General features: G+C 39.9%; 2 protein-coding genes across 14 annotated transcripts; one reads left to right on the top strand and one right to left on the bottom strand.

The window, feature by feature from the left end:
* Positions 1-10: 10 nt before the first annotated feature.
* arhgap22a (Rho GTPase activating protein 22a) lies at positions 11-13,076 on the top strand. Of its 2 annotated transcripts, none has more exons than XM_020709613.3 (10): positions 11-174; positions 7,194-7,390; positions 7,957-8,044; positions 9,599-9,727; positions 9,828-10,038; positions 10,137-10,269; positions 10,350-10,423; positions 10,665-10,786; positions 10,876-11,863; positions 11,949-13,076. In XM_020709613.3, the coding sequence occupies exons 1-10, from the start codon at positions 123-125 to the stop codon at positions 12,166-12,168; spliced, it is 2,214 nt and encodes a 737-aa protein (XP_020565272.1). In that variant the 5' UTR covers positions 11-122; the 3' UTR covers positions 12,169-13,076. The 2 variants fall into 2 exon arrangements, with proteins under 2 accessions (XP_020565272.1, XP_004077449.1); XM_004077401.5 differs by lacking the exon at positions 11-174 and adding an exon at positions 1,726-2,096.
* On the bottom strand, positions 13,057-24,752 carry mapk8a (mitogen-activated protein kinase 8a). 12 transcript variants are annotated; one of them, XM_011484492.3, is made up of 12 exons: positions 24,613-24,752; positions 20,756-20,922; positions 20,497-20,626; positions 20,330-20,388; positions 20,115-20,253; positions 18,358-18,523; positions 18,074-18,145; positions 16,891-17,073; positions 16,653-16,777; positions 16,479-16,542; positions 15,381-15,458; positions 13,057-14,153 (listed from the first exon to the last, which is right to left on the bottom strand). In XM_011484492.3, exons 1-12 carry the CDS (start codon positions 24,646-24,648, stop codon positions 14,137-14,139), a joined length of 1,236 nt encoding a protein of 411 aa, XP_011482794.1. In that variant the 5' UTR covers positions 24,649-24,752; the 3' UTR covers positions 13,057-14,136. The 12 variants fall into 12 exon arrangements, with proteins under 12 accessions (XP_011482794.1, XP_011482792.1, XP_078788106.1 ...); XM_011484490.3 differs by having other exon boundaries at positions 13,057-14,148; XM_078931980.1 differs by lacking the exon at positions 18,074-18,145 and adding an exon at positions 17,787-17,858.
* Between the last annotated feature and the right edge of the window lie 3 nt (positions 24,753-24,755).

The following is a 24,755-nucleotide window of genomic DNA, read 5'->3' as shown; positions in this document are numbered from 1 at the left end:
GTGCCACAACGACAGGTCTGAGCATTTAGTGTGGTTGTTGTTTAGACCCTATATTGTGGAGGTTTTGGCCCTGGAGATGGTCCCAGTGAGGAAGAGTTCATTGTGCAGACCAGTTCAGAGTCATGAAGCCGTCTAGGACTCCGGAGATCAGTAACATGCCAAAGCAGCTGGCAGGTAGGACCGCGAGAATGACAACATGTATCTGTATTGAAACATTCTGATAATTCCAGGCTTTTAAAAAAATAGGAGGAAAATTAACAGCTTATGTGTCACATGTAAACTCTAATACTACTACTAACTATAGATGCTTTTTCAGACAGAAGAGTCTGGGAAACCTTTTTATTTATTTTCACTGAAAGTTTTATTGTTGAATTTAAACACAACTTAATGAAGATTCACCCACAAATACTGAAATAAATAAAGTTATGATTCTAAGTTATTTATTTTAAACTTGAGCTAACTATTGAGTAGAAACTTGTTATTTGTTGATCTTTTGTGGAATTGTTTCTTAATTCATTAATGTCTACATCAGAAACATGTTTGCATGTGTGCACCAATTAGTTGTGGTTAGGAAATGTAATTTTTTTATCACACAGAAATACTATTGTTTGTGTTTTGCTATGTATTTCTATTTGTGTTGTTTTTCTAAATGGCTTCCTATGATGGCTTTTGAATGTCAGCCCTGTTTTAGTAGAGTGGAGTGTTGTGTCACTGCTTCTGTGTCAGTAGTGAATCCTCCCTGAGACTCTAAACTCATGAGGGAGTATTGTTTTTCTGCCCGGCAGGCGGTTCAATCCGAAGGAATTCATGGTTTTGATGGTTGCTCTTTATGATACTGCAGACACTAAAAGTATTTTGAATTTTTGTCCTTTACCAATTCTTCATTGAAGCTTTGATTGTGATTGATGTGCTCCTGTATGTGAAAAAGCCCTGCATGTGTGATAGTAAAGGAGTATCTTTTAAATCAAATGCCCCAACAGGAGCAAAACATTGTCAAATCTTTGGTTAAAATTATAATATTTATTAGGGGTGTAATGATTCAATTAATATCATAGTTGGTGGATGCTGACACGATTCATAGTCGACATTGGTTCATTTTGAACAATCAATGAGCTAAAATCAATCCAAATCATCTTCAGCCCAAAATTTAAACAGTGCGATTCAGAGATAAACATCTGAGTACTGAACAGTGCAGGTGACGTTTTCTCGATTTTTTGAATTTCTTGCAAGATAATCAAGTGTGAATTAATTTTAAAATTCAAACTGATTATATCAATTTATTTCATTTTAAAATGATTTTATATTGATTTAGGTTGATTCGATTAACAGATTAATCCGGGTGGATTGTAGGAATATAAATTGATTCTTCAATTAAATCGCTTAAACCTTACACCCCTAGTATTTAAGCATCCATTATGTTTTTGGCTCAAACTGAAAAAAAAGACTACAGGCACTTCACACAGTTAGAACAAAATCAAGCACCCGTGCGGTTTGCACAACCTTTTCCATGTATTTATTGTGTTTTGATATTCTCTCAGTGTCATTAAGGAAATTAAGATGGGGACATTGAACATTTGTGTATATTTGGTGATCTGAAAAGCTGCTGCAGGTTCGTGTGAGAGCTGCTGAGAGCAGCTGGGGGGGGCTGTAAAGACCTCAAAGAAATGGGTGACAAAACTGGGGACACACAGCCAAACGTATTTATAGAAGGTGAGAAACTGATACTGGGAGTGTGCAGCAGAAGGCAGAGAGACAGAGGGAGACAGAGAGGGAGTGGGCTGGGCTTTAGGTATGAAAGAACAACAGTACGGCAGGCTGGTGGGACAGAACCGGAGAAACAGATGAAGAGGAAGAGGGGAGGAAGAGGAGGGAGCGTGGTGAAGTGCTCATAAGTGTGCGTGTGAAATCAGAGAGCAGGAGAAGGCTGGGATTAGTGACAGAGATGCTGAGAGAGGATGTAGGGGGCGAGGCTGGGAGAGGTGCTGAGTGCGTGAGGAACAGTGTGTGAACAGAGGGATGCAGTCATGTCTCTGTGAGAGGGAGCAGCACAGCAACGGTAACCATGCTGAGCCCCAAGATAAAACAGGCACGCCGGGGTAAGACCAGACCCTCCTTCTTCTTCTCCACCCCCCCCCCCCCCTTTCCCTGTTTCTTCTTCTCATCCTGTCTTTCCTCTATCTGCTGTCTCTGCAAAGCTCGATCTGTCTTGCAACCTGTGCAGCATCATCTGTAATACTGATAAAGTCATGGAAGCAATCTAACAGGACCGTGTCAGGGTTGAATCTGCATGCCGGTGTTATTTCACAGGGAATGCAGCTATCTGCAGGTTTCCAGCATGACCTGAAACGCAGAGCAGCTGTTGTGCCCGGCAGCCAATGATAGTTAACAGGCTGTACTACAGGGTGATGTCACCAGCCATGTCTACCATGAACCATTTATTCCTAACAGAAATGAATTTGCTGGACAATATGGCTGCTGGAAAGACAGTTCTGCGACCAGCAATTTCTGGTTTCTGCAGGGTTTTACCTTGTTTTTCTCATCTGTGGGTTTGAGCAGATGACATGCAAATGACTGATTTCTCTGTCACGCTATTCACAACAGCTGTCAGTCAAAAACAGTTATTTTTTTTAAGATGGGAAAATCCATTTGACCACTGAAGTTGAGACACTATGTATACATGCCACTCATGACTGTGGTGATAAATGTGGAAGCTGTAAATCAGAGATCTTCTCACTGGGCTTAACAAGATGCTGCGCTGCTCATAGGTGGACTGGATAACAGAGTTTTTTTCCATCTTGACTGCAAATAGAAATTTCTGCATTATATTTTAGATGTTCTTTCTGAGTTAAACTATTTGCTTTTTAGTAACTTTTACTGTTCGTAATTGTTCTCATGAATAAGTCCTCTGACAGTTGTTCCAGGGAAGCCTGAAAAGGAAGTTGATAGTAGAGAATGGGTAGGAGAAGTGCATCTGCTTTCTCTTTAGTTTGGGAGTGAAGTAGCCGCTTCAGTTTTCCTGCCATCTCTCATTTGCTGTAATGGTATTCTCCTTTGATTAGATTCTCAACTCCACTCTCCTCTGACCCTTTTACGCAACATCGTTCAGGGCAAACTCAGACAGCATCGTTGAGCTCAATCTGCCGCTGAGGCTCAGATATCAGGCAGCTATGAGCTGGCTTTAGGTCTTCAAGAAACAGTTTTATTTGTTGTTTTATAGTTCTATGCACAAATGACACAATCAAAAAATTAGAAAAGGTGAAAGAGTGGCAAGGGTTTTAAAACTTCTGAAACGTTTAAAAATAAAAGGCACAAAATCTGCTGTAGGAATGCAATGATATGCTTTCACCACGATTCGGTTCAAACCTAGATTTTTGGGTCATAGTTTTGTTTCAGTTCAGTATATGATTATTGTTTTACAAAATTAAAACAACAGAAGACGAACATTTGGAAAAAAAAATTTATTTACCAATTGGGACTTAAAATTAAAGGAAAAACCTGGCAGTTTCACTTATTCTAAGCGTGGTGTAAAGTAATAAAACATAAGTAAATATATTACATGTAGCACAACACACGGGTTTGACATTTTCAACATAAAAATATGCAAACATGTGCAGTAGGGAAGCAACTTTCACTCTCTCCGCTATTTGGTTCAACGGTGTAACAGATGGACCTGTATTTAACTGAGAATTGTGGCATCTCTGCTGTACAACAGAGGCATTTCAAGGATCAATACCATAGCAGAGTGAAAGCCATAGCATAGTTTTCACAAATAATTTTTCATTAGTACTGTAACTCCAATATTAATCTAATTATTTTTCTGATTCGTTTGGTACTCTTCTGTACTCTTTAATTAACATTGCACATTGACTAGAAAGAGAAGGATCCGCTTTGCAAAGGACTACAAGGGCATCACTCTCCAAATGAACTGGCCGCTGATCAAAAAAATGCAATAAATTTGTACCTGCCATCTAAATTTTTTCAATAGAGCCAAAAAGAAATGATTATTAGTGAAAAGCAAACACAGCTAAAGCAGAAAAACCCTGGATTACTAAATAACATGCTTGATTACATTACATGATCAATAGCTCTCACAGATCTTTTTGTTTTTGTCTTCCGACATTGACTGCACCCTTGGCAACTTTCTAGTTAATTTGTTCTACAAATGTTCTGACAAAGAACAAACTGTGATAATAAAATGTCTAAAGCAGAACATTTCCAAAGCTGCAGCTCCTGTAGGACATGTGAAGGCTGGCCTGTGTCCTCTGATCCTAAAATGCCGTAGCTCAGATTGCCGAAAAGGCCAATGCTGTTTCTGCCGGAGAGGTGTCAGAATACAAAAACAGATTAACAGCATGTTGTGCCTCACAGCTGCAGATTAGACAGGTCTGCTCATGCTAACCCTTCTGTCCACTACAGAAAGCATCTAAAATACTCACACATACATCAAAATACAACAACAGAGCAGTAAAAGAAAAGCTATTAATATGTTTTAAATCACTTGGATGGACAGGTGTGCATGATTGACACAAAGAACACTATTACTATGTAAAGAAGGCAATTTGGTGGAGGTAGCATAATGATTTGGACAATGTCCAAATATCTATCTATCTATCTATCTATCTATCTATCTATCTATCTATCTATCTATCTATCTATCTATCTATCTATCTATCTATCTATCTATCTATCTATCTATCTATCTATCTATCTATCTATCTATCTATCTATCTATCTATCTATCTATCTATCTATCTATCTATCTATCTATCTATCTATCTATCTATCTATCTATCTATCTATCTATCTATCTATCTATCTATCTATCTATCTATCTATCTATCTATCTATCTATCTATCTATCTATCTATCTATCTATCTATCTATCTATCTATCTATCTATCTATCTATCTATCTATCTATCTATCTATCTATCTATCTATCTATCTATCTATCTATCTATCTGCCTGCCTGCCTGCCTGCCTGCCTGCCTGCCTGCCTGCCTGCCTGCCTGCCTGCCTGCCTGCCTGCCTGCCTGCCTGAATATTTCTTAATTCAAACCATTTTAAATCAGGAGCAGACAAAAAATACAGTTGAAAAAAGCTTTTAGGTGTGACGTGGAAGCGACTACAACAATAATAGTACAGTTTTTCTCAGTCGCTTTAGTACAATTCTCAGATTAGAATTGAAGTTTGCAAATATGTGTGTGCATTTCTCAAAATAATTTGTACAAACAGCAAAACACTATGGATTTCTTGCAAAAGCCTGTAACTTGCTCAAAATCTTTGGTTCATCTCTCCAAACTACGGTAAGTCTTTATGTCATTGAACATGTCAGTGCCATCAGAATGCCAAGTCCTTGTGTCATTGTCTACGAACAAGACAGTCAAATTACTTAGTCATGTTGTCAATATAACTGTGTACTTTAGAGGGAGGTTCTGATGTAAACTATGGTTAATTTTGATGACAATTATTGTCAAATGTAAGCAGACCATGTCATACCAACATAGAAAAAACCCACTGCAAACAGTAACACAAAGGGAAAAAAAGATAGGACAATATTCCGTACAACAGTACAGGCAGTGCAGTAGGAATTGGTGTGGTCTTCCTACACCTCTTGTCGTTCCTGTATGTTAGGCCACAAATTTCATCCACATCACAGCGAATATCCTCTTTTGCAATGCAGCGAAATATGTTTGTCACATTATGACAACTCGGTCAACCATTTGCTGTTAATGACTTATACGATGAACTAATGACTAGGTGTTTTGAGGAGTAAGACTATTGCACAGTGAACTATATAATACATTTTGATCAACATGACATAAACAATTGATAATGTAGCAAAGAGCAGAGAATTGTACATAATCATTTGCATGGATGTACCAAAGCAATTGCAACTTTTTCAAAGAAGTGAGAAACTGCTTATATGATGTGCACAAGTGACATCATGATGTGAAGATTGAACAAATAGTTTGGGGAATTTCATTCTGATCTGAGAATTGTACTAAAGCGACTGAGAAAAACTGTAATAAAACATTTTATTTCAAGCGCCTTTCAGGTCACCCAAAGTCGCTGTTCAAGGTTAAAAATAAGAAAAACAGAATAAAACATCAATAAGAAATTATCAGAGTAAACCATGAATAAACATAAATACATAAAAACATAAAAACAGGATTGGAAAACAGACAAATGAGGTTGTGTTAACTCAATGGATAAATTGAATGATTGTTTGAAGAGATGAGTCTTGAGTTTGGATTTGAACAGTGGTAGCGAGTCGGTATTGCGTAGATCTGGAGGAAGAGAATTCCAAGAGACAAGCTCCCTGCTCCGCTACATTCTGATGCATTTTCTTGTAGATGACTAGATCCATGGACGTCTTCATTTTTCTTGTCCCGAGCTGGCATCTGGCTCAAAACTGTACGGCAAATTTCTAAGTACTGCAGCTCTCCAGGAACTATGTCCTAGAAAACAACCATTTTTTGGTTTTCGCTATAAATAGCATAAACATAAATAAAAGACCACTGGGAATGCGTTGAAAATAGCTCAAAAGATATTGGAGTGGGACTTTAAGAAGCCTAAAATAAAATCTACTCAAATGTAAAAAAATAAAAATATAAATAAATGAAGTCAATTTATTTAAATGTAGACTTTTGTTAAGATTTTCCCAGCCTTCTCTTATCACTGCAATGTTTGCTCTGAAACATCAGCTGCAGGACATAGAAATGGAAAAAGAGATTTCACTCCGGGCCCGTGGAGATGCCTTCCCTGCTGTCCTCAGCAGAATGCAGGATGCAATTAACAGAAAAAAGATGCCATTGATTTCTCTTCCTCCTCCCCCCTCCCACTACAGCATTTTGTTTATCTCTCTACTTGACTCCCCCGAGATCATTCCACAGTAAACTGCTTTTGCCACATACCTTTGGTATAGATATGCTAATATATAATCCATACCTGTAATCACTCGTTAGAAAGCATAGTCAAGGTAGACCTGCTTGTTCTCCAGCTGTGAAGCTGTAAAAAGGCTTTTTTTTTTATTCCTGTATAATACGAGGATGCAGGTGGCTTCAACTAAACTGTATGTGAATCCTCTTCCTAAACATATAGGAATATTCTTCAGATTTATGGTAGTTCATACTTTTTATCTTTTAGGTGTTTAATTCTGCTTTTATCTTCTCTATTTGTGTATCCATGCAGCCCGATCCAAGAGCATGGTTCTTGGAGAGCTGTCCCGGCTCTCCAGGCCCTCCTCGCCTCTGGAGCAGGAGAAGGCGCTGAAGGCCGGCTGGTTGAGGAGGCAGCGGAGTATCATGAAAAACTGGCAGCTGCGCTGGTTTGTCCTGAGGACCGAAGCTCTGTACTTCTACAAAGACCAGGATGAAAGTAAAGCGCAGGTGCCACAAAAAACACAAAAGCAGCACAAGGACTAAAAAAGGCTCCATCTTCCATGGTTGGACTTAGGGAAGTTCAAAGCTTGAAGAAGAGAAAATGTTTTCATTTTTAGTGAAAGGATGACTATTCCTTAATGAATTTTTGAAAACTAAATGCTAGTGTTTTGAACAGGTGGTAAATGTTATAACTTCATCATCTTCCATTATTATATTAGGAAATCCAGCACTGACCATTAAAGTAAATGTGATTTGTAACTCTCTCGGCACACGTGGATAATGTGGTAACTCACTGCCCTTTGGTTCTGCTGACAGCGCTCAGAGATGGACGGCTGACCCTCTGTATGTTGGAGGGATCAGAAATGTAAGGAGGACTAGTGTTGCCAGATAGGACAAGTAAATGAGGAAATGTTTTACTGAGTCATACCTCCTTCCATCATTATTATATGCTTCTGTTGGACAGCTGCCCAGAGTCTGGTGTTCAAAAAATATATAGATTTAAGATGCGCGGCGTGTCCAGAAGCATCGGTGTTTATTAGTCTAACACTTTCTGCGTCTATCTCCTCTCACAGGGTTGCATTCCTCTTCAGGGCAGTCAGGTTAATGAAGTTCCATCCAATCAGGACGATCCTGTTCGCCACCTTTTTGTTATTGTTCCAGGTGAGCTGCCATGCCAACAGCAAGAATATTACAGAAAACAAATGTAACTTTTTCATTTGAGTAACACAGTTAACCTGCAAGTTCCTTATAAAAACCAGTAGCATCCAGTAGGCTGTAATTTTCATTAGAAATTTTGTTTAAAAGGTTTTAATAATAATTTAGCACTGTTTTTGTTTCTAAGACTTGAATCTTGAATTGAACAGTAAAAACAAATACTCTTCAGTTTGGAAATTTGTTTTATTTGGAAATCCACACCATTGTCTAAGCAACATCCACACTTTTTCCAGTTATGCCCTTCAGTGATTTTAGGGCCTTTTCTAAGCCATTAAAAAAATGAATAGAGTCAAACTCTGTCTCAGATGATAAACATTTATAGTTCTAGCTGATGAAAGTCGTCTTATGATGTCGGTTAGTTTGTAGGAACCATGATCAAAAGTCATATTCTAAAGCTGTATGTTTTACCTTTTGATAAAGGTAAAATTCATTGTGCAATAACCTTTAAATAAACCCTATGCAACAGTAAAAGAATAAAGAAAATACTAGCGATTTCTGGATAATCGTACAAATTTTTAGTTGCAATATTGCAGACTTTTCTTTCATAATCGTACCCTTTTAATTATTTCTTCTTTATTACCCTAATCCTCTTAGTTAAAAACTGAAGCTCATCATAATACAGAGCGCAGTGGAGACTATATACAAAATCTCACAGAGCCGAAGACAAACAAGACAACAAACCTTCTATCCTTCAATGAACTTTTTAAAATTGACAATTTGGGGCTTTGCTTTTTTTTGAGTAGAACCAAATAAACTATTTTTATAATAAAAGGTGTAACTGATTGTCTATATTTTTATTTGTCCTAAAAACTGTGAAAACATATTTGAACAACTTCCAAAAAATGATCCTAATAAAATTGCAATTATTAAAATAAATGGATATAAAGACAGAGGATGTTTGTTTTTTCCTTAGTTCAGGCTGTATTTGGTAAAACCTGAAAAACAGCTGAAAGAGAGGCATGGCGCAGTTGCTGCTGTCCCTGGGGAAACAGCCTTTCCAGGTTGTTTCTCTCTTTCACAACAGAATGCAGCACAGTGCAGGATTTTGCCCTGAATTCAGGTTTTCATAGAGGAACTACAGTCATCTGCAGCATTGCCAAAAAGAAGAAAACTGAGTGTTTAATGCATTTAAGAATATGGATCAGGGAGAATATTTTGACAGAGTACAGTCAGTTCTCTGATAAAACAAGCCAAATGTCAAGTGAAAATGTCAAACAGTGTTTCACACTGAGTACACTCAGAAGAAGGGAAACTGCTCTGCATGACTGCATCTTTGTACTTTACAGGGTGCTTGAACTAATAAGGTTCTTGAATACTGATACTGATATTTCTAATAGGTTACTTGCCTATAGATGATCCAAGAACTGCTGCAGAACAATTCATTACCAGAATGTTAGTTGTGGTTTTTGTGTTTTCATCTCACATTCAAATGTTTTTAAGTCTTGTTGGTCATTTTCTTTCATTGACTTCTGGAGCAGTGATATATGACTGTGTTTTCAGGCAGTGCCGGGGAAAAGGATCGATCCGGCGTAGGTCATGAATCATTCCTGCTGATGGCCAACTCACAGAGTGACATGGAAGAGTGGGTCAGAGCCATACGTAGAGCTATATGGGCTCCACTCGGTGGAGGTATGATTAACAAGTTCACACGAGTTCACACAACTGCTTAAAAAAGGTTAAATGTAAGGAAACTACACTTTCTAGTGACTTGATATTTTCTGCTTTGTAGGTGTATTCGGACAACACCTTGAAGAGACAATGACATACGAGGCCCAATGTGGGACTCCACGAGAGGTCCCAGTGTTGGTCGAACAGTGTGCCTGCTTCATACGTGAGCATGGACTCAAGGAAGAGGGCCTTTTCAGGGCTCCCGGGCAGACGAATCACGTCCGAGAGCTGCAGGATGCCTTTGATCGTGGCGAGAAGCCAGTGTTTGACAGGTGAAGCAACAGAAGGAGAAATTTTATATGCTGCGGTATTTTAAGTGATTATCTATGAGGGATGATTTTGCAATATATGCATCCTCACTTTCCAACAGTTCCACGGATGTCCACACAGTGGCATCACTGCTGAAGCTGTACATACGAGAGCTGCCAGAGCCTATAATTCCATTCTCCAAATACACTCAATTTCTCTCTTGTGCTCAGCTTCTTAACAAGGATAAAGAAATGGTAATCAAACTCCTACTTTGTTTCTTGTTAAAATATTTTGTAATAATATCATTCCAGACTCTTTTTTTTTTTATTTGAAGGGCATTGCAGAGTTAAGGAAACAGGTGAAATCCCTTCCTCTGGTCAACTACAACCTCATTAAATACATCTGCAAGTAAGTGAAGCATGAATAACAATCATTGATTGTTCTGATGGCACATTTGCATTCACATCATGATTGAAGGTTGTCAGCCTGTGAAAGGATTCATTCCACCCACATCCTGGATGTGAGGGGAAGAGACATCACTAACTGTGTGACAGCTCATCATCTCTGCTTTCATCAGCGGCAGACCATGACTCATACTTTGGCTCCCGAAAAGTCATTTCTGGTGATGTTCCGACTTATGTCTTCACAGGTTTCTTGATGAGGTCCAGTCCTACTCCAATGACAATAAAATGAGTGTTCAGAACCTGGCTACAGTGTTTGGACCCAACATCCTTCGGGCCCGAGTGGAGGATCCCATCACAATGATGGAGGGTTGGAAAGCAGTTTTTTTTTGCAGCAAAACTATACTTTACCATAACTTTTAAAAAACGTTTGAGGATAATTGTTTTGGTTCCACGCAGGAAGCTCGCAGGTGCAGCAACTGATGACTGTGCTGATAAGTGAACACTCCCAGCTTTACTCAAATGAAACACCTGGAGTTGAGACTCTGCCGCCTCAGGATATCCAGCGTTTCAAGGTGGAATGGCTTCCACAGGAAAACACAGACACTTCTTCATCCGTCAGCTCAGGAAACCCTAGAGAGACATCTCGATCTTCCAGCCCTTCTACGGACAGTAAACTCATCACGTCAAGCCTTGTTCCGGTGGGGAAGATTGAGGAAACCTGCAATGAGGGGAAAGGCAAAAGCCAGTCAGATGAGAAACTGGACAAAAGTGCAGACTGCAAACTAGAAGGACAAAGTGAAGTAGATGTCAGTCCTAGCAAACAGTTTAAAGCCCTGCCATCCTGGAAAGGCTCATTCAAGGGCAGCGGAGCCTCTGGAGGGCTGAAGGGGAAAATAGGGGGCTCTGCAGGAGACGTGTCAGCAGCTGGTGGGAGCAAGTGGCTGATGAATGGCTTGTCATCCTTACGAGCACACAGGCGAACAACCTCTTCTGGTGAAAAAGTGAAGGATGCCCAAGCATCTCTGAAGGATTCAACACTTTCCCTTAAAGACACCCCTCTTTCACTTAAGGACACACACAGAGACCCTGATGACAACTTTTCTCAAGCATCCCTGTCTCACAGAATCTTGCACCCGTCCCACAGACTCTCTGCCTACGACAACGTCGCCCCTTCCAGCCTAAGCCTGCCTGCTGACAATTCACCCATCTGGACGTCCTATGAGATCTCACTGTTGGAGCCAGGGGGAAGTGATAAAGCACTGACACCAGACCAGAATAAAGAGAGGCCCACAGAGGCGAGTGATGGAACAGACACCTTAGATGACAGTGCAAGTGTCAATGAAGTGGAGGTCACAGGAACAAATGAGGACGTGGCAAGCAGACTGACCAAACTGAAGCAGGAGTTGAAGAAACAGAAAATCAACTATGAAACCTGCATTCGCAAGTAAGACAGAGTCAGATTCTTTCTTCTCTCACAAATAAATTATAAAGCAGAGTGTCATTTATAACATATTTTTTTCCTCTTTGAGGCTGGAGGAATCCTGTTCTATGTACCAGTCACAGATAAACCACCTGGAAGAGGAGCTGGATCAAGAGAAGAAGAAGTATCACATGCTGGAGATCCGACTGAGGAACTCAGAACGAGCACATCAAGACGCGGAAAACCGAAACGTTCTCCTCCAGCAGGAGATGGAGGAATTCTTCAAGACGCTTGGTGATCTAACAACAGGAGCATTACGGACCAAATGAGCAGACCACCGCACCTTTGTGTGGTTAGAGGGGAGCACGGACACTGGGAAGACCAACCAGCTCAGAAACCTTTAAGACTTCACACCTGTAGTGCTAAATGCCCTCTTTAGAATGGCTGTCCTGTGCCTGCACTGACTCATGTTGGTGCCAAACAAGAACTTCACTGGACCAAGAACCTTTTATTTGCCATTCCATAGAATCTCTTAGCATTATACATTATATGTCCAACTGTTTCATCACTAAATGTGTCCACGAAGACCAGTAAAGCCTTACGGTAATTTATTGTAGTATTCACATATTTATACTTAAATGTAGGAGTGGACAATACGAGATGTGAAATCTTTATTTGTTGGAACAGAAGTTTCCGATGTACATGGACTGAGTCTGCTGAAGAAATGTCAGAGCCAAAGGTTGAAATTTTTGCAACCGTGGTTCTAAAATTTCAGACTGGTCAACTCTCAGCCAAACCCTCAGAAGAGCGTCCCAAAGGCGCCGAATGCCTTTATTGTATAACATTTGAGGCTTGAACAGATGCTTAAAGAGAACTCCTGTGTGGCTCCATTCCACTGGTTCCATTTTTCAGAAATTACAGGACAAGAAAAGAAAAGGAGGTCAGGAAAGTTAGTGAGGGGGAGGGCCTTAATCCCCAAACTCTGGGTTAATGCTGAGGTTATTTCATCCTAGCTAAGACAAGGTAAAAAAATGAAATCTAGAGTGATCTAACATATTTAAAAGTTACCACGGCAGCCTGGTTCTTAATTCTGAGGTGTTCAGATCGAGCACTTACCATATTATTTATGAGTTTACCACACAAAGAGAAGAAACTAAATGCATATAAATGGTACTTTAGAAGAACCTGTATGTTTCAAAAAATATATATAGCTTGAATTAAACTGAAAACAAATTTATTTTGTCATTCTTTCAAATCATTTCAAGCCTGACGCTGCATCTTCAAGTGTGTGAGTGTGTGAGGTAGACCTCAAAATAAGAAAATAAAAAGAAGAGTGCCTGCCACAGAGGACAAAAACACGAGTAAGGGCACTTCAAAATAAATCTCAACAGTAGAGCGTTGTGAATCATGTCCGACAGACACAGCCAAAAAAGATTTTTTGATTTGGATTTAGTTTCTGATAACAATCCCTAACAACAGCACACCATGTAGCCAGTGGAAGGGCCAATAAAAACTGTTTTACAGGAGTAACAGCTCCATCTCTTTTCTTTTACATTCACCTTTTTCTCACTCATCTAGACGACCTGAAAATCACCATGAAGCTAAAATACAGTCAGTTTACAGTATTATACAGTGCAAAAAGAAAATTCTGGACTGTGAAAATCCATACGGACATAATTTAAAAATAAATACTTCAATATACTAATATCTACTTTATACCTACAAAAAAAATCAATGTAGAAAAATGAAATAAAACCATCCATTTACATTTAGGTCTAAGATGATGTGTGCTATAATCTACCGGTTGATTTATCTCCTTCGAAAGTTGAAAACAAAGAATTGACAAAGAAAAACAATATATTTACAGCCAAACATGACACTGCAGTGCCGTCCAGGAGGGCATCAGACTATGCATCATTGGCTGAAAACAGCAGCGAGTAAAGCACGCCCCAATCCCTTTCTTCAGTTACAGGAATCACATTTCCACATGAAAACATACTCTTAAGTCTTACAGTTTTCAATCACAATAATTTACAGCAGCATAGGGACATGAAAGCAAACTGTACATTTAAAGTTTTCCTCTTGCTCAACACTCTTCCATGATGCCCTCATGCAGTGGCTGCATGGATGTTATCTGCAGCAGGCCAGCATGCTCAGAGAGGTGTGGCCGTTCAAGCTGCTGTCTGTTTCTGATGCCATGGTGGGGTCACTGCTGGGGTCACTGGGCTCCGTGGACATGGATGAAACGTCGTTGGTCGAAGAGGAAGCGGAGGATGTGGGCTGGGGGGGGCTGTCGATCACTGCTGCACCTGTGCTGCGAAAGAACACATCAGCAAATAGACTTCATTGCAATATACAGGGGGCTGCTACTTTGAGGTTTCCTGGCAAGTAATTTGACAACAATCAATGCAGAGTTTAATTGAAAATCTAGCTTCAGATGTGTAGATTAACAACTACAGTGCAAATCTTCACAAATGACCTTTAAATTACGTTCACCTTTCAGAAAAAAAAAACATTAGAAAAAATTTCATTTATAAGAATTCTTATCTTCAATCTAGTTCAGATAATTCCAATAAGACCAAATTGTCTTATAATGACAACCAGTGACAAAGAGGCTACACTGAGGCATTGAAGCTCATATGCTACTCAGATAAAAGGTAACGGTGGGGTAAATAAATCCCACTAAATTTTATTTTTTTTTAAAAGACGACTGAAAGCTTTTTCTAAAACTGAAATCCAAAACTACGTTCAACACTTGTTAAAAGTTATTATGGTCTATAATAAAATGTTGTAAAAAGTGACACTCCCATCATATTTTGATCCATTTTAAAAGCGTTCCCAGTGGTCTTTAAATTATGATTATGTCGTTTTTAGTCAAAATCAAAAACTCTGTGTTGTTTTCTAGGACATAGTTTCTGCAGAGCGGCAGTAGTTCATTAGAAATTCACCTCAGAGTTGTGGTTAAGAGTGTCGGTGCCAAGCTGTTCTTCCCTGTTACTCAGAGCTGTTTAGACGCTCCACCACTAGCTCCTCACACCCCCAACCCAACATTGCCAGTGCAACAAAATTGTTGAGCAACGTTAGAGCTATCCAGCTGTACAGTTTTGAGCCAGATGCCAGCCGAGACGAGGAAAACAAAGACGTACATGGATCTGTTTTTCTGGAAGTGGATGCATCAGAACGAAGCAGAGAAGGGAGCTTGTGCATTGTGTATTTTCTACGATACAAATGCGATCTTTGTCAAACGGCGTTTTTCGTCTGCGCTGATTTACAACAATTTGAATAAAGAAATACTCAGAAATGCAGAGTTAAACTTCATTTTACTTTGCATAGGTCCTCCATCTTGAGAAAAATGCTCCACGAATGTGTTAAAAACACAGAAAACGCACTTTTCATTGGATTTTCATTGGAGTGTGTTGCAGTTTTTGCTTGACAGTAAAAACCCGAAGTTCCAAATTATTCTTATTCTTTTTTGCTAGTTCAATAATCCACAGTAATGGATCTTAAAGTTTTATTTTCCAGTATTATAAGAATTACTCACCTAAAGGGGGTGGCTGGCCTTTTATCACTCCGTTTTTTGTCCATTCCTCCCACTCCGTAACTTCCTTATAAATGAGGTCTGCAATAAAAGGAAAACTAACTGTAAATGTGAAGCTAAGGACAGAGCCAAGTCATTAGGCAGCGTGTCATATGATTTGCTCAACAGTCAGGCTCGGTTGCAGTCTCTGCAGTCCAAAGAGCACCAGGTTTCTAAATTGGACCGGCTTTGCTGGTATGATCTTTCTAAAAATGAGCCGGGGGTCATTATCACCTGACGGGCATTTGGATGAGCAAAGCTTTGCTGCATGACTGAAAGTGATAGTTTCTCACAACCTTAAGTCACTCATCGGAGAACCAAGACTTCTGCAGTGGAAAACATTTTAAGTGAGCCCTGTGAGTCAAGAGATCTGCTCCCTGTAAACAACTGGTTTCATTTTGTTTGGCTATTTCTGGGGGAAAAATAAGCTTCCACTGACTACAACAAAAACTGTCATTTCAGACCATTTCATATTCAATTATGTGTGAAAGTCTATTATTTCCAGATAATACAATTTAAGGACTTTTACTGTTTTACACTGGTAAAAAAAAAAAAAGAAAATGGGATTAAACCAAATTAAGTTGTGTATTGGGTTTAGGAATTCCTCATAAACCTTTTCTCTTTAAACAAATACTTACTTAAATGGTTAAAGATTTGTAATGACAAAGAGAAATAGTTTGAATTGAGATGAGCTGAAATCAGTTAACTCTATGTATTTTACAAATTTAGACCAGACTTTAAGTCATTGAACACAGAAAAAGGAAGAAGAAAAAAACTAAAAAGTTACTACAAAAAAAAAATGTGAAAAATTCTTGCAGCGTAGTTGTGTAAATAAAATATAAAAATTCATATAGAAATATAATAGGTGAACACAATTTGGATAAATAAGTGGTTTGTAAAAAAAATCTGAAGTTCTGAAGTTTACACTAGTAATGTTTAGTAAGAAAAACAAATTCTAATAAATGGTTTAACTGGAGTTGATTTTAATTCAGTTGATTTAAACTTGAGTGTGGAAAAAGAATTGTTCAGTGTTGCGTTCACAGCCTTGGTGTGCAGTCCGACCTTTCCACTCTTCCACTGTGTGTTCCCTCTCGTCCAGATGTTTGTCTGGGATCTTAGGAGGAGGCTGACAAAGAGAAAACAGTCTTTTTTGACTACTTGCCATTACAAAAGACCCAAATAAATAAATAAATCTGCCGTGGTGCATTCAAGGAGCTTAATTCGCCTGCCACTTACTGCTTCCACTTCTGCTGGATCATACCAAACGTTGATGTATGGATGCTGTAGGGCTTCGTCTACAGAAATGCGCTTGGAGGCGTCAATCACCAACATCTTAGATAGGAGATCTCTAGCTTGGCTGGCTAAAGGGAGACACAGCAGATAGATTTGATCGCATTTTATTAATCATTTGGCTATGAATGTGGCAAAACTTCACAAAAATTTCAGTTGTGGTTTGATAAAAACAAGAAAGTACCTTTTAGCTTATTGTGATCGGAGTCAGCAGGGAAGAGCACATCCGGGAAAAGTTTCTCAAAGGTGTATCCGGCATATCGTGGGCGGTTTTCCACGTAGGTTCTTACTGACTGATTGAGCTTCATCAGAAAGTCCTGAGATGGAGTTCCTAGCTGCTCAATGACCTTGTTCCACTGGTCAATGTCTGACGAGGAAACGTCAAGGGAAAAGGGCTCGCACGGACACAGACAGCAACAGGTCACCAACATGACATTTAACTTTCTTTGAGGCTCAGACACCAGCTGAGCTCTTCAAATCTGCAGACAACCACATCCAGATGATATGAACAGATGTGTTATCTGGAGAACCCAAGAGATTATTTTTAATATTGAAGACCCACTCCGATGAGAACTATGGGAACTATGTCCTAAAAAATTTCACAGGTTTTTCATTTTGGGTAAAAATGGTATAATTCTAATTATAAGACTACTTACTGGGAATCCATTTAAAAAAAAAAGATCAAAACATGATCGGAGAGGGACTTTAAATCATAAAATGTCCATATATTCTAAAGAGATACAGCTTCCTCTAAGAAACTTACAGTTTTATCAATAATTTTAAACAAAAACAGGCCCAAACCATGAAACTACCTCCTCTCAGTTTACTGACTGTATTAGACTCACCAATAGAGTTTGCTCTCAACAACACCACCTACCTTAAGTTTATGAAGTTCTATATTGAAAGTTTTTTTATTATTATTAGTTATGATCTTAGGAGGTTTCTCACTATCTCCTAAAATAAAAGCTTCTAAAGGGCCCCCAATCAAGCGGAATGTCAAGGTGAAGCTGGTGGAATGATGGTGGATCTCTTCACGTAGAACAAAACAATGGCATCATGAGCGGTGATGGGGAAGGATACGATCAGTGCCAGGGAACAACACACTTCCCCTGATCATCTCAGCCACAATGCAGCCCACTGACCATACATCCACTGGAGGGCACATTCAGACGACAGGTCATGCAAACCCAATGATGAAAAGAAATGAAAACAACAACAACAAGATGAGAGGAATGGCAGAGATGAAGAAATGGAGAGCAAGCAGGACTAAGCAGATGAAGAACTGCAAAAAGTGATAAAAAATTATCTCTAAGCAGGATTTAAAAAAAAAGGCTTCTTCTGGTTAACTGACACGAATGCAAGGATACAGTCTCTTCCTGGGAAGAGGATTTTATGTCGCACCATTTCTGCCAGAATGCAGCCCACAGACCATATGTCCACTAGTGAAGTGGAACACAATGAACAAAGCCAGTAAGGAGTGAGAAACGGACAACAGGTTAGTTTAACAACCCGAATGAATTTCCTTAACGTCCACAAGCTGTATTTGTGTTATAACAGGTCAGGTAGAAAACCCACAGCATCGCAGAGCTGCCAAGCCAATCAAAAGTGGTCGATCGTTGGCCTGACATGCACTGTTAAGTTATTAACTCACCATTAGCTTGGTAGCCCATACCCAGGATGACTTCCGGCGCTCTGTAGTAGCGTGTAACCACATATGGCGTCATCAGGAGGCCTGTAGCTGCCGTTCGGGCCAAACCAAAATCCAAAATCTTTAGAGTGCAATCAGATTTGACGACTATATTGCTGGGCTTGAGATCCTGCAGAGACAAAACCATCCAAGATTTCTCTTTTTTGTGTGTGTACTTGACAACATAATACTAATACGTGTTTGTTTTCATTTCATCTCAATTGTTTTAAGGATAAGATAAGAGGAGAGGAGAGGAGAGGAGAGGAGAGGAGAGGAGAGGAGAGGAGAGGAGAGGAGAGGAGAGGAGAGGAGAGGAGAGGAGAGGAGAGGAGAGGAGAGGAGAGGAGAGGAGAGGAGAGGAGAGGAGAGGAGAGGAGAGGAGAGGAGAGGAGAGGAGAGGAGAGGAGAGGAGAGGAGAGGAGAGGAGAGGAGAGGAGAGGAGAGGAGAGGAGAGGAGAGGAGAGGAGATGAGATGAGATGAGATGAGATGAGATGAGATGAGATGAGATGAGATGAGATGAGATGAGATGAGATGAGATGAGATGAGATGAGATGAGATGAGATGAGATGAGATAAGATAAGATAAAGATAAAGATAAAGATAAAGTTAAAGATACTTTAATGATCCCAGCTTGGGAAATTTGGTAAAAGAAAGAAATCATTTTTTTCCAATGACAGATGAACAAGATAGAAATTATTTTCAACTCCTGTTCCAAAATTTCCCTTTCTGCAGCCAAAGCTTAATTATTTATTTTTTGACCATATTTTCAATAGATATGGATATATTGTATGTTTTTGATAATTCTGAAATATGTTCCTTGCATGTTTAATCTTCATAAGTAGCACAATTTTTATCAATTACATTCTTTATTGTCATAGTAAGACTAGTTCTAATTTTTAAATCAATACCAGAAATCAAATTAACTTAGAAATGCATCAATTAATCAAATCCACAAATTCCTTTTCCATTTTAAGCGATTCACTGTGATTATTACAAAAACCTAGATTAAGTTTGTCTTTTTTTTTTATAAGAATTTCAAAATTTTTGAATTAAAGTGCCAAATTTGTTTAGTTTAAAACACAAATTGTGTGAAAAAACAAGGATTTGAAATAGATTTTTTTTAATACAATCAATTTTTCCCCAAACTGTTTTAAGTTGTAAATTATTTTGACAGTTTTCACTTATTGCTTTTTGATATAGATTGTTCTTCCCTGATCCAACTTTATAGCCAAAAAGAGAAGAACATTGAGCAGAATTTCAGAACACATGACGGACGTTGTGTTTTCATGGGGTTCTGGATCATTTGCCTTCAAACTGTGAGATATGGGCTGTGTGTCTGGAGGCGGATGCTCGCTCCATGTGTCCTTCTAGCCACTGAATCAGTTGGAAAGTAACGCATCGAGCCGCCACGGGCACTTTAGAAGCTGTTTTGACTCGTGTCGTTTCACAAAGGAGGAAAAAAAACTGGAGATTTGTTCAAGGACATTGAATAGCAATTCTCACTCTGAAAGGGCGTTTTATCAGAAATGTTTAATAAGGGAATTATTTTATGGCCTCTATTCAAATGGTTGCTTAGCAACAAATCCCAACAACTCCTCCCCTAACATTTAGCTAGCAGACTGATGGCTCTTCCACTTCAGCAAGGTGTGTCTCAGCAGTTCAGGGCTTCACGCTGCCGTACCCTTACCAGGCAGCGAGCACAGAGGCGAGCTGCCACTTACCCTGTGAATGATGCCGGCAGAGTGGAGGTGCTTGATGCCGCACAGCATTTGATAGAGCAGATAGGACAGCCGCTCGTGGTCCAGCTCCATCTGAATGACCTGGCACAGGTTGGCATCCATCAGCTCCATCACCAAGTACCTAAAAAAAGGAAAAAACGCTCATAGTTCTGGCAGAAAAAGAAAAAAAGGCTTTCGTTTATGTTCTTGTTACTTACACATCTTGGAATTCCTCTAATGACTTTTGTGGTGAAAATACATTTAGGAGGCCGATGATCTGTGGATGTTAAGAGTAGGTAGTTAAAACACAGAAACAATGTTTTCTCCGTCTGACATCCTAGGGTTCTAATATAAAATGTGCCTAAAAAAAAACGATCGAACTTACATTTTTGTGGTTGACATACTTCATGAGGACTAGTTCTCTGTAGGCTCTCTTGGCATGAGTCTGGTTTTGAAATGGCCGACTTAGCTTTTTTATGGCGACATTTCGATCGAGGGTTTGATCGTACGCAGAGCTGCAAAGAAAAAAATGTCAGATATTTCTCCAAAAACAAGAAGACTAAAGGGTATAACTGCACAGCTGGCAGAAGGGGGTTCATGTAAGCTTCATCCTAAACCAAAACTGCTAACGTAACGGGACTCACCAGACGATTCCTTGCGCTCCTGAGCCGATCGGTCTTAAGTTCTGGTACCGCTTCAGCACCGTGAATGTGGAATCTCCAACATCTACGCTGTAAAACTCTTTGTCTTTCTTGTTTTTATTCATGGTGAGTTCTTCGATGGCCGATTTCTGCACTTCCAAAAAAGTCCTCTGTGAAGACAGAAGGAGGACGGAATATTTTGTGAAAACAAACAGTACATTTCAATCTGTGAAGCTCAGAAAGCAGATTCGGAAAAAGAAAAGAAATCTGCATCTAGGGGCTAAGAAGAGCAGCTTCCCACCCTCAGCACCTCTGCAAACAAGCCGCGAGGCAAATGAAATTTAACTCCTGCTCCTCTGGAAAACCAAGACCAGAGATAAATCCTCCAAGTTTGGAGCTAAGCCCAGAACTCCAGCTTAGTTCTTCATGAAGGTCCTCCACAGGCATGACAACCAGGTCAAATTTCACCAAGGTTCTGCAATTCCACCACCAAGATGCTCATTTGTGCAGACGGCATTCACACTTTTGCTTCAATTTGAATTTTTTAAAAATCCTCAAAGCTTACTTTTCTTGACTTCTTATATAAGAAAAAGAGCCGCCTTCCTCATTCATCTCCCGACACACAGACCATAGGAGGAGGGACGTAATTGCCAGAGTGAAGTGAGTCAGCTCCCCTTCTGTTCCTTCAACGTCACAAAGACGTCCAGAGCATCCACCTCCTTCCAAACATGAACATAGACGCTGCTCCTTGTAATATTCCACGCAGGAAGACCACTGGGTCCCTCTCAATTATGAAAACGTATTGACATTTGAATCAAGAGAGCGGAAATCCCCCTTTAGCTTGTGAAAATTGGCTAGTCGTGATTAGATCCACAGGAGCTCTTTTTCTAATTAAAAAAAAAAACGGATTGTTTACAACCTAGAGATTCATCAACACATTTCTAGTGTGATCTTTGCTGCAGCAGCTTTTGCAGGCAGATGACCCAGGTGTCATCCAGGTATGCTCTTCAGGGAGAGACGTGATGGAGCAGAACTGGCACAGAAAAGCAGACTTCCATTTAAGAGAATGAACAGTTTTCCAAGGACAAAGAAGTCAAACTTGTGCATACATTTGAGCAGAATTATTGTCCCTAAAAGGTGCACTCCTTTATTTCAAAGTAACAGATAATAAACGGGTTATCTAGCACATAAAGATTAAAAAGGGCTCAACTGATTGAGATTGAGACGCTGATTGCATGGATGATGAGCAGAAACGTCAGAGCTGTAACCTTGACCACCAACAGCCTCCAGCAGCCCGGAGGCTCATCCTGCTGGGATGCACTGCAGCCCCGCGCGCTGCTATGAAGCAGCCAGATTAAGCCGGCCGGAAGGGGCATCACTGCGGGATAATCATGGCCCCCGTGATTTGACAGTTTGGGAAACCAGCGCGGATTCCATCTCCAGCGGATCATCGAAGGCCATGATTCTCCCTAAATGTTATGTAGGAGGACCGGAGGTAGGTTGATCGATGAGCAAACGAGCAACCTGCCCGGTCAAAACAGCACGCGCACGGCGACACACGACCCTCCCCCCACGGCCAAACAATAAAGCACGTCTGACTGAGGCGCGGAGGTGAGAATCCTCATCTTACCTCGGCGCTCCGATCCGCCCGCAAACGTCGCGGTTCCTGTTCTGAAAGGCTCCGGAGCGGCACGCAAGACGTGGACGCCGCCGCCGAACGATGATTTATCCCGTCTCGCGGCTTAAAAATAACATGACCTCACAAAATGCAATGCCAACGTCTCCATCTGCCTGCTGCTGACGGACCAGAACGCGCAGTGCGCACGCATGCGTGCCAGCAGCACGTCACTGGTGGACGGACACACCCACCTCACTTCCGCCTGGCCGTCCATCAAATTAAAAATAACAAATTGATTATTACACAAATAAATTAACTCATAAACGAGCTAAAATATATATTAGCAAATAAATAAACGAATTAGGTCTACTACAGAATAAATCCTTATTTTATTTTCATTTTTATATTTTTTATAAACAATTGTTTAAAAAAAAAGACCAACTTTTTTATTAACCTAAGTAATTTTTTCCAGATAAACTGAAATAAGGCTGAATTTCTCCTAAATTGTTATTTTGAGGAACATTTAAAAAATAAAATGTGTTGGAGCCATGTCAGTTTCCCAAAATACCACTAGGTGGCTTGTCTGTTTTCATTACATACTTATTATCAAGGGAGATGTTTTTTTTTTAATATAGGCATGTCTATTGACATTCCTTCCGATCATCTTTTGATCTATTTTAAAATAGTTCCCAGTGGTGTTTTAATTACGATTATGCTGGGTTGTTTTGTTTTTGTTTGGTTTTTTTTTTTTAGCTAAAATCAAAATGCATGTTTCGTTTTCTAGGACATAGTTTTGGCAGAGCAGCAGTATGTCATTAGAAATTCACCTCTGAGTTCTGGGCGGTACTGTTGTCCCCCATTTCCCATGATCTCTTTGTTTACACTTTCTCCCGCTAGCTTACAGCCCACCAAAACACCAACGTAATATTACCAGAGCAACACAATTGGCAAGCAATATCAAAGCTATCCAGCTTCAGCTTTGTTCCAGATGCCAGCTCAGATGACAAAAACAAAGACATACATGGATCGATTCATCTATTAGTGCATCAGAATGGAGCAGAGCAAGGAGCTTAGAAGCCCTAAGTCCCATCTATAAGCTTTTTCCAACATTATTTTTTACATCTGATTCACAATGATTTAAATAAGGAAATATCCAGAAATGCACATTTGAGCTGAATTTTCTTTATATACCCTCTATCATGAGTAAATCCCACAAGAACATGCTAAAAACATCCAAAACACAATCTTCATTGGGGTGAGTCTTTAAAGACTGAAACAAAACATGCTTTTATTGAAATGTGCAGAGATGTGTATTTGTCCCACTGATTTCCACATCATTTGGAAAAATGAGTAATGTCATATTCTGCCAAGATAGCAAATGTGAACATCCCTTAGCCAAAGGTAGAACACTTGAAGTTTATTTTTGTTAAGTCTACTTAAATATAAGTATAGCAAGTATACCATGATAACCAAATGCTTAACTATATATATAGAAATCATGTAAAAAGTAAACTTCAAACAACACTGCCTCGCTTTTGATAGATTAAATATACTGAGGACACTGGCCTAAAACTGAGCAACATAAACAAAATAAGGTCACGTGACCACACATTTAGCTATTACTTCATACATTTATTAAGCAGAATTGTTTTCATTCACCAGCAGTAAAAGCTTTTTGAAAAGTCTTTTATGCTTTTCTATAGAACAAAAAGCATATAGGCGGAGATAATAAAATGTTTGGTAAAATGATTCACTCCTGAATAATAATCCATGAAAGAAAAACTTCCTGATTGTTAACAGTTTAAAAACCGATCTAACTGACACGTTTAAAAACTCGTGTTTTGTTTGTAAGTTTCCTATCGGATGTTGTCCTCTGCCCATCACACAGTGGAATAATTAAGGAGTGGATGATCGCAGCAGGCTCTGCTCTGCAGACCTCTACAGCAGGTTAGATAACGTGAAGGAAGCGCCGTACCGTACCGTACCGGGCCATGCTCGAAGCATGTGACTTTAGCTGCGGAGGACTGTCGGTGAAGCTGCGCTGCTGACAGAGTCGTGTGAATCCTCCCTGTCGCTTACACCTTGTATCCCGGATCCTTTTCTATTTTTTTAACCTCCCTCTCAGGATCCCCTGCTTTTGCGCAGACACCCCGGGGCCTGCGCAGAGGAGCGCAAAAACACACAGCGGACATGGACAAACCAGCGTTTTCCGCAGCACCTCCAACCTCCCCCGGTTTCTTACCCCTTGCTCGAGGAGAGCCCGCAGTGTTATGATCATTGTTGGGATGCAGCCCCGCAGCAGCGGACCGCTATCCACCGCGTTCGCTGACACCGTTTGTCCTTCCCTGCGCTCTCTCCACTAGCGCACCTACGCGGGGATCCACC

This window comes from Oryzias latipes, chromosome 15, assembly GCF_053564925.1.
Source record: "Oryzias latipes strain Hd-rR chromosome 15, Olatipes_Hd-rR_3.1".
NCBI classification, from domain to species: Eukaryota; Metazoa; Chordata; class Actinopteri; order Beloniformes; family Adrianichthyidae; genus Oryzias; species Oryzias latipes.
The sequence above is the reverse complement of the archived record's forward strand: the minus strand, read 5'-3'. Positions and strand labels throughout refer to the sequence as shown.